The 10,542-nt window shown below is 44.2% G+C and overlaps 1 protein-coding gene across 1 annotated transcript in view; it reads left to right on the forward strand.

Annotated features, from left to right (window-relative positions):
- The window catches only part of SPG21 (SPG21 abhydrolase domain containing, maspardin), a 57,014-nt gene that overhangs the window by 42,067 nt on the left and 4,405 nt on the right, over positions 1-10,542 (forward strand). Inside the window, exons 5-8 of the mRNA XM_089656664.1 lie at positions 388-533; positions 1,943-2,051; positions 5,957-6,064; positions 7,684-7,824. Of these exons, the coding sequence (XP_089512790.1) occupies positions 388-533; positions 1,943-2,051; positions 5,957-6,064; positions 7,684-7,824 (504 nt within the window). The remainder of the gene's footprint in view (positions 1-387; positions 534-1,942; positions 2,052-5,956; positions 6,065-7,683; positions 7,825-10,542) is intronic.

The following is a 10,542-nucleotide window of genomic DNA, read 5'->3' on the forward strand; positions in this document are numbered from 1 at the left end:
CGCACGCCCTCAGCCAACCTGTCCTGTATTTGGACACCAAATAGGTTTTGGCAACTGATGTCAGCCAACGATTTTGGCTGAAATCGGCTGTGCAATCGCACTTATCCACGCACGCATGAGGAAACTCCAATGCACAGGCGCATCAACATTTACACGCATACATCCAGGTGCAGAATAGCAGCTGGAATATTAGGGTGCGCACATTCTCAGACGCGTGCGTGAGGCCTTATAGCTAGTATTAACCCTGGTTTGATCAATCTAATGCTTTATCCAGCAGAGATCTAGGAGCTGAATATTTAGAGTGAAAATATTGGTGAAGTTTAGAATATTTGCTTGTTTTTTGTTTTGTTTTTTTCATTTGGAACTAATTGGATTGTGTATGGCTAGGTTCACCTGTTTGGAGCGTCTCTTGGTGGTTTTCTGGCCCAGAAGTTTGCAGAATACACACACAAGTCTCCTAGAGTTCAGTCCCTCATCCTGTGTAATTCCTTTAGTGACACATCCATCTTCAACCAGACCTGGACAGCAAATGGGTGAGTGTAGAGCACATCCCTGCCTGTCTGACTCTAAATGTATGTAATAGGTATGTTTTTATTAAAAGATGTATAATTTGAGATAATTGGCATTACATCTTGCTGACACATCCAGCTGATGTTTTTTGGGGCACACACACCCCTCTTTTTTTTTTTTTTTTTTTTTTTCGTGGCCTTCAGACGTTTAGGAACTTTAAAAGCATCACTTAAGCCAGCTATAGATGGATCGAATCTTGGCCAGTTCAGCAGGGGCTGGCCAAATTTCGATCCATCTATGGGCAGGCTGGTTGTACTTACGTTGATCCAATGATCGACTTGGTTACTATTATTATTATTTATTTCAGGTACTTATATAGCGCTGTCAATTTACACAGCGCTTTACATATATATTGTACATTCACATCAGTCCCTAACCCTCAGGGGGCATACAATCTAAGGTCCCCAACTTACATCCATACACATATGAGGGCCAATTTAGACAGGATCCAATTAACCTACCAGCATGTCTTTGGCGTGTGGAAGGAAACTGGAGTACCCAGAGGAAACCCACGCAGGCACAGGGAGAACATGCAAGCTCCAGGCAAGTGGTGCCATGGTTGGGATTTGAACTAACGACCCGAGTACTGCCAGGCGGAAGTGCTAACCACTTAGCCACTGTGCTGCCCCATCAGCCAGTCTGATTTCTTTTACATGCGATTACTGCCACTGGCTATAGCTGCTAGCAGCTATCATTGTGTTCTGCTGCCTGAGAAGGCTCCCCCCTCCCAGCAGAACACAATAGCACTGCAGGAGAGATTCCCCCATTAACACAGACTGTGTTGGAGGAATCGTGCTGTTTTGTTTCCTTCCACCGGAGCTCCAGTCAAACAAAAAAATAAGTCAGTAGCTATAAAACTGCAGCAGTTGACATTTAGAAAGCAGCCACTCACCCGTCCCACGATCCAGCGGTGTCCCCACTGCAGCCGGTTTCATCAGCTGTCCTTGCTCCCCATGCCAGGATCTTCAGTGTGGGCACCCGACTGTGACATCTTATGACTTCACAGCTGGGTGCCCACTGGACATGCGCAAGTAGCGCACTGTGCCTTGTGAATGGTCCCGTAGTCTTCTGGGACCTGTCCCATTGGACTACGAGGAGGGGGGAGGACAAATGTTGATTTCGGATTCCCCCCGCTACCTCTCAAAGGTGCCAATTACCCAAAGGGAGCAGGGGACCAGTACTTAAAGCGGAAGTTCCCCTTTTTGGGTGGAGCTTCGCTTTAATGATTTTGTAGATTAAAGGATGTTCTGCCCCCCACCCCTGACTGTGTTATAATAATATCATCAGATTATGCATTTTAGCATTGCAAAGCATGAGCTACTACAGTGGTGTCTTTGCCCTTTTTGCTCTAAAGATGTTTTGTGTTTTGCAGCTTTTGGCTCATGCCTTCATTCATGCTCAAGAAGATCCTTTTAGGAAACTTTTCATCTGGCCCAGTGGATCCAGTTATGGCTGATGCCATTGATTTCATGGTGGATCGGGTATGAATACATTTTTCTTTTTTTAGGATTCTGTTGCGGTCTTTCTTGGCATAATTTGCATGTGATATGAATTGTTCATTTGTCACAATATAATCCCTGGCATTTATAAAGATTGGCACAGACAGATTTTGCAAAAAGTGTCTCGCGAGCATGTCATGCGCCAAATTCATGTACCTGTGTAGAACTTGTACTTGAATTGAACACAACCAAAACTTGCATATGTTTTTGAAATAGGAGCAACACATTATCAAGAGCAAATAATGCCAGAAAAGTGGTGCAGCAGCTTTATAGAGTTCCCCGCCAGAGTTTACCTTAGTTTGGAGAATGATGGCTGAGGTTTGCACTAATAAACCGAAGAAGTCTAATCTGTTTGAAGTTTCAAAACAGAGCTATGAGTTGCATGCCCTTTCAAAAATATGTGGGCGCGTCATTCAGAGTACCAGCAGATGGACAATACAGTATGGAAGGAATATGCGACTGAAACAAGACTATTGCCAAGAAATGATTACAAAAATGTCTTCCTCGTATCAAACTTGCACTGCAGGTGTTTAATAGCTCATCTTCCTTAGGGGAGAGGAGAAACTTACTGATTCTCTGCTCCACTTGCAGGTGGTGCTCCATAATGATCCAGCCATGGACTGTCCCTTAGCGTCCTCGTGTCCTGTGCAGGGTTATGGACATTTTCATTTGTCTTCCTCCATCTCCTCCATGAGAGCACGATCCCAACGATATACCCAGTACGGGCTCCCCAGAGGAACTTTTTACTATACAGCTCATAGTTGGTCTGGCTGAACCAAGACAAAAGTCCATCCAGTTCAACCATTAGAAAAAAAAGTTATCCTATACCCACAGTTAATCCAGAGGAAGACAAAAAACCCCCAGCAAAGCACGATCCAATTTGCTCCTGCAGGGAAAAAATTCCTTCCAGATCCCCGAGAGGCAATCATATATTCCCTGGATCAACTTTATAAATGTTATATCCAGTTATATTCTGTGTATCTAGGAAAGAATCCAGGACTTTTTTTTAAAGCAATCCACTGAGCTGGCCACAACCAACTCTTCAGGGAGTCAATTCCACATTTTCACAGCTCTCACTGTGAAGTAACCTTTCCGTATTTGGAGATTAAATGTACTTTCCTCCAGACGTAAAGCGCGCCCCCTTGTCCTCTGTGATGACCTCAGGGTCAGCTCATTTGTAGTGACCACTTGCTGACAGGCCATAAATTTACATCCAGTGGTGTCCTCACCATGTAAGCCAAGTATGCTTGTCACACTTGCACATTATGGCACACTTACCTTGCTATCTGAACAAAAAAATGGCAACCACCCCAACCTATAACTAGTCTTTGCAGCAAGGTGCACATAGAATGGCAACACACATTTCCCAGCTCACTTACCAGCCAGTCTGCAAAACCACTTAAATACAAAGGGTTTTGTTTGCACACATTTCCAAATTTTTAGATGGGGCCAATTTTGGTTGTATTGCTGATTGGCTGGTATGTGTGCTGGGAAATCTTTTCTTTTGTGATGTGTGCTGTTGTTGTATGTGCGCCTTGCTGCAAAGGCTTGTTATGGGTTGGGGTGGTTGCCATTTTTTTTTTTTGTACCGTTGGTTTGAGTGCAGGGAAGCACTGATTGCCTTCTTTGCCATTGTGCTTTTGCTGGGCATCACGTACGTCCCTGTGCCTTTTTAAGTAGGGGTGGTCTCCCTCCAGGCACACCTGTCCTTAACCCTACCATTGTTATATGTGCTCCTACTATGGAGGCTCTGGAAATTTTTAGAGTTAGGATCTCAGTATATGCAGAGGTTCCTTGTCGTGCGCTCTGCAGCTTATGCATATATTTTGCAACTGTGTGCAAACACAACCCTCTTTTTTAATGTAAATTGTTACGGCCAATTTGGTGGTTTTGCAGGCTGGCTGGTAAGTGTGCTGGGAAATATTTTGTTTGAATGTGACTTACCCTCCTAGGCAACCCTCCTCCATTGGCGACACGTCAAGGATGCAGTCGCTGCTGTGTCTTACACCCGAGCCATCTATCCCGCTGCTTCTTTGCGTGTCCCTTTTGGCATAAAACTGACTTCCAGCTATTTTATACAGTGGCAGGGCTGTGGCAGGGCTTTAAGTAGAACTGTAGATGAATCAAACTGATACAGTCATTGTTCATATTACTCTGTCCATCTGTCAATACAAGCAAAGTGCCACTACTTACTTCCAAAAATTCTTCTGTTACATTGATTTGTCATTTCCTTCTGTGAAGTTGCAACTATCACACTCCCCTCAAATGGACTGTAGTCACTGCGCGCGTCTGCAGCTTGACACGTGAGGTCTGGTGTCATGTGGTGCAAAGCCTCAACGATACAATCCATTCCCCACTCTCATCCAGCAGAGCATGGAGACGTGTATGGATGTGGGAAATTGCTTTGTATATTGAAAATGAATTACCGTATTTTTTGCTCCGTAAGACACACTCCCCCCCATAAAATGGGGGGAAATGTCATCTGTGGTCCGTCCAGCCCAGTATTCCCCCCGCCGCTGCCGCCGCCGTGTTAGAATACCCGGCGGGCCGCTCTGCTCTTCTGTGCAGTAGAACCTGCTCATCGATCCTACCTGTTCCTTGGTCCACCAGTGTGCCCACTGCGCATGCGCGAGAATCGCTGCGCTTTGTGAGTGGCCTCGTCTTCTGGGACCTGTCACATGTCCCAGAGGACAACAGGGAGGGAAGGAGGACAACTTCCGGAGCGGAAGTGGGAGCGAGTACCTGTCAAATTCGGTTATCCACTAAACAAAGGTCTGCAGTCTCTGGTCATCTCCTGTACTGTGTCCGCAGTCTCTGGTCATCTCCTGTACTGTGTCCGCAGTCTCTGGTCATCTCCTGTACTGTGTCCGCAGTCTCTGGTCATCTCCTGTACTGTGTCCGCACTCTCTGGTCATCTCCTGTACTGTGTCCGCACTCTCTGGTCATCTCCTGTACTGTGTCCGCAGTCTCTGGTCATCTCCTGTACTGTGTCCGCGCTCTCTGGTCATCTCCTGTACTGTGTCCGCGCTCTCTGGTCATCTCCTGTACTGTGTCCGCGCTCTCTGGTCATCTCCTGTACTGTGTCCGCGCTCTCTGGTCATCTCCTGTACTGTGTCCGCGCTCTCTGGTCATCTCCTGTACTGTGTCCGCGCTCTCTGGTCATCTCCTGTACTGTGTCCGCGCTCTCTGGTCATCTCCTGTACTGTGTCCGCGCTCTCTGGTCATCTCCTGTACTGTGTCCGCGCTCTCTGGTCATCTCCTGTACTGTGTCCGCGCTCTCTGGTCATCTCCTGTACTGTGTCCGCGCTCTCTGGTCATCTCCTGTACTGTTTCTGCAGTCTCTGGTCATCTCCTGTACTGTTTCTGCAGTCCCTGGTCATCTCCTGTACTGTGTCCGCGTTCTCTGGTCATCTCCTGTACTGTGTCCGCGCTCTCTCTGGTCATCTCCTGTACTATGTCCGCGCTCTCTGGTCATCTCCTGTACTGTGTCCGCGCTCTCTGGTCATCTCCTGTACTGTGTCCGCGCTCTCTGGTCATCTCCTGTACTGTGTCCGCGCTCTCTGGTCATCTCCTGTACTGTGTCTGCAGTCTATTGGTTCAGAGTATTTTTTTTCAGTGTTTTCCTTCTCTAAAACCTAGGTGCGTCTTATGGTCAGGTGTGTCTTATGGAGCGAAAAATACGGTACATAGTGTTTTCAGTTTGTAGTGCTCAGATACAGATTTTAGTTCTGCTTTAAGTGGCTGACTCTGCCTGCTTTTGAATTACCGTCCTGTAATGCACTTTAAAAAAAAATTAAAAATACTGTCTACATAGCATTATTGTCTAATTAGGCAAGTCACTGGATCTAGCTGACCTGTGTATGAAGGTATTGCTGTTTCTTTTATAGTTGGAAAGCTTGAATCAAAGTGAGCTGGCATCTCGTCTCACCCTGAACTGTCAGAACTCTTATGTGGAGCCACACAAAATCCGGGACATTGCTGTCACCATAATGGATGTAAGTGTATGCTGTCTGTCTGATCATCCGTGTTCCCTGGAGTCCCCACTGGCCACAACTTGTGTGCATAATTTATATTCCTAAATGATGTCTTCCTTGGATTCAGATGGCTTCTAGATTTCTGTTGCTTCTAAATTCTGCTGTGTTCTGTAAGGCCTGCTCTGGTTTCAATAACATTTCAAGATTTTCCACCAATAATTCCCATTCAGGTAAACTTGAAATACAGAAAATATAATTGTCTGTACAATCTATTATTGAAGATTTATTTATTTCAGGTACTTATATAGCGCTGTCAATTTACGCCGCGCTTTACATATATATTGTACATTCACATCAGTCCCTAACCCTCAAGGGGCGTACAATCTAAGGTCCCTAACTCACATTCACACATACACATACAAGGGCCAATTTAGACAGGATCCAATTAACCTACCAGCATGTCTTTTAGTGTCTGGGAGGAAACTGGAGTACCCGGAGGAAACCCACGCAGGCACAGGGAGAACATGCAAACTCCAGGCAGGTGGTGCCATGGTTGAGATTTAAACAAACGACCCTAGTACTGCCAGGCGGGAGTTTCTAACCATTTAGCCACTGTCCTGCCCGAAGATCGAAACACTCACTGTCTTTGAGGAATATTGGAGTTGATTTACGAAAGGCGAATATACTGTGCAGTTGACAAATGCAGTTGCACTCTGCAACTGCATTTGCCCTAGAGCTTAGTAAATCTAGGGTAATCTTTGCAAAGTGAACCTTTACCTCAACTACATGCAAGGAAAATCAAAAACAGCATTGCACATGATTGGATGATGGAAGTCAGCTGAGCTTCCCTTCATTGATTAAGCTCTGGAGTAACTGCACATGCAGAGTGCAGTCTATTTGCCTTCAGTAAATCGGCCCCCTGGTGTCATTTCTGATTTTCTGTACTGTATATTAAAACATTATCTGGTAAAATGTATTCCTTTGTTAACCACTGGCACTGATAGGTGACACTGAAAGGCAGCGCAGATGGGCATTGATGTGGCACTGATGGGCACTGGCAGGTGGCATTGATGGAAACTGACAGGTGGCACTGCTGGAGCTACACTGATCATCAGGGCACACTGATGATCAGTGTAGATGTCCCCTCCGATGAATGCCGATTACCTCCTCCTCTCCTGTGTCAGCGTGACAGCTCATGAGTTGAGAAATGGCGATAACCGGCATTTCCCTATTCACATGCGATCAGGTGTGATTGGACACAGCTGATCACATGACCGAGCCGACATCTTCGGCTCTTTCTGTTGATCGATGATCCGCTGTGTCCGAGGGACACAGCGCACCACCGATCGCCGCGCTGCGCGCTCCCGGAGCCGCACATGTGCTGTTAGAGTGGGAGGACGTCACGTGACGTCCTCCCAGAACGAGAGAACCGCCTTGCGCCCGTTATTACCTTATATGGTGGGCGGGAGGCGGTTAAAGTAAAATGTATTTTATAACTGGCATTTCACAGTTTGCATGAAATCAGAACCTTTTACAATATGGGGATGTTTTTTGCCCCAGCAATAAATATGTATGGACCTTTGTCACCGTGTGTCTGATAAGCTGCATGCTGGTTTAAATGACATTCCCTTTTCTGACAGGTATTTGATCAAAGCGCTCTTTCAACGGACGCCAAGGAAGAGATGTACAAGTTGTATCCTAACGCAAGGAGAGCTCACCTGAAAACTGGAGGCAACTTCCCCTACTTATGCAGAAGTGCCGAGGTCAATCTCTACGTACAGGTAAGCACATGTCCATACATCCAGCCGTGTAATTGTACTGTATATCTCGGTAGAGACTGGAAGCCTGTACATGATTTATTTTGGTAACAATAGATTCTTTTGTTGGTACATGACCCAGTTTGAGTAATTGCTACATTTGTTCTTTACACCATTGTAAGCAGCTCATTCGGATTTCCGTGATATCTGGGGAAATCTGTTCTTAGCCTTCCAGACAACTATGTGTATTTTATCATCTTTAACGAAAGCTCTCGGTTTTGTATATCTGAAAATCAGCTTTAACTTTGCCTTGCTTTATAGGTATACTTGTGTGAACGTAGTAATCTGCATATAGAGAGTGGGTGTAGAAAAAATATTCAATCTCCCAAGATATTAACCATTAGCCGCCCGGCCAATGGCCGTTTGGCGGCTTCAGAAGTGTCTCTTCACTCCGGGTGCATGCCATTTGGCGTGCTCCCGCACATGCGCCGTTTGCGCTAATGCAGAGCGGCGCAGCAGTGCGATCTGTCACCGTGCACCTCGGACACAGCCGATGACAGATCCGAGTACCGGCTCCCGTTGCTGGTACCATGTGACCTGCTGTGACCAATCACAGCCGGTCACATGACAGTTGTATACTATGGATGGCTTCATTCATGATGCCATCCATTGTATACTAGTGCCTAGCTGTGAATGGTCAAAGCTAATCACATGCACATGTCATGTGATTAGCTGTGACCAAATCACAGCTAAGCACAAAAAAAAAAAAAAAAAAGCTGAATGAATCGATTTTCATTCAGGTAAATGCTTGCTTATAGCAAAGTAATTCTTTGCTATAAGCAAATTGTGTAAAAAAAAAAAAATACTGATCACTTCCCCAAAAAATCTTAAAAAAAATGTAATAAAAGATTAAATAGAATAAAAAAATTAAATATATATATTTTTTTTTTTCATACTGTCACCAGTCAGTGTCCCTGTTCACCGCCATGCCAGTTATATGATGACGCTGTACTGCACAGGTGACAGTATGTAAAAAAATAAAAAAATAGTGAAAATAATTTTTTTAATTTTTTCATTTTCCGAAAAATTATGACAAAAAAATACAACTTCAAAAAACTCGCCATGCCTCTTATGAAGTACGTCGGACTGTCTACTCTGCAAAAAAGGGTCATTTGGGGATATCTGTACTATTCTGACATTCTTGGACCTCAAGAAATTAGATTGGCCGTCAGTACTTCAGGATTGATCAATATTCAGATCTATACCATAGTTAGTGAACTCTATAACTTTCCTACAAACTAAAAAATACATCCTAATTTGGGTTATTTTCACCAAAGACATGTAGCAGAATACATTTCGGCCTAAATTTATGAAGAACAATTATTTATTTGTAAACTTTTATAACAGAAACAAAGAAAAATGTGTGGTTTTTTTTCAAAATTTTTGGTCTTTTTTTGTTAATTTAGCAAAAAATAAAAACCCCGGCGGTGATTAAATACCACCAAAAGAAAGCTCTAGTTGTGTGAAGAAAATGATAAAATTTTAGTTTGGGTACAATGTTGTATGACCGTGCAATTGTCATTCAAAGTGTGAGAGCGCTGAAACCTGAAAAATGGCCTGGACAGGAAGGTGTAAAATTGCACGGTATTGAAACGGTTAAAAGTGGAAGCTCCACTTATTTGCCTCCTCCACTGCCATTTTAGGCACCTTTTGGGGGGAAGGGGGGAGCGGATACATATTTTTGACAGGTACCCACTCCCACTTCTGGCTCAGTTCGCCACATAGAAGTTCTCCTTCCTCCTGCAGTCTCCTGGGAACCTTCACAGGGCCCAGAAAATTACCAGACCAATGAGAATGCGCTGCGCGATTTGCACATGCTCAGTGGGCACCCTCAAGCTGCCACAGCCTGATGCCCACAGTTGTGATCCCAGGGAGAGCAGAGGCAGAGAAGGGACAGCGCGGGTAAGTACATTGCTGGACCCTGGGACAGGTAAGTGTGTGTTTTTATTAAAAGTCAGCAGCAGTTTTTGTAGCTGCTGTCTTTTAATAAACACAGAACTGACTGGAACTCTGCTTTAAGTAATGGCACTTAATGGTTTCCTGACATACAGTACTTGCAGCAGTTTAGAAAAACTTAAAGGGGAACTAAAGGCAAAACTTTTTTCTTCTTTTTTTTTTTTTTTTTTCATTTTGGATTGAGTAATGGAGGGTTATAACCCCTAAAGAATGAAGAAAAAAAAAAAATATATATCGAAAAGGGGAGGGATACAATACAAGAGGTGCCACCATCCCTGAAAACGTACAGTGGGAAGGTCCTCTTGTTGATGGACTTTAAAGGGACAGGTTTATAAAAAAAAAATAAACGTATAGGTCAACAGTTAAAAAATAACAATCAATTTTTATTTTATACAATCTTAAAAAAGACATACAAATTGCGATACAAAGTGTGGCGGTATTATCAAAAGCAGACGCTTTTTCGAGACCAATCACATTCTCTTCTTCAGAATTGCTCAAAAGGCATGAAGCCTGCAATAAACAAACATACATATCAGTATATATCTTTATACATAGGAATTTTCATAATGTATTTAACTTGGAGTGTAATTGAACCCTTACATAGGCCCATGTAGGGGCAGAAGAAATGGAAAAGAACTGCCAGGGGATTAAAAGACATCAGTTTCCATGGATGCAGCTAAAGATTTCATGAGCCTCTAACAGCAATGATGAACAGAAAACACAGGG

The sequence above is a fragment of the Staurois parvus genome, unplaced genomic scaffold (genome assembly GCF_062004578.1).
Source record: "Staurois parvus isolate SC_StPar_1 unplaced genomic scaffold, SC_StPar_1.0 ptg000927l, whole genome shotgun sequence".
NCBI lineage: Eukaryota > Metazoa > Chordata > Amphibia > Anura > Ranidae > Staurois > Staurois parvus.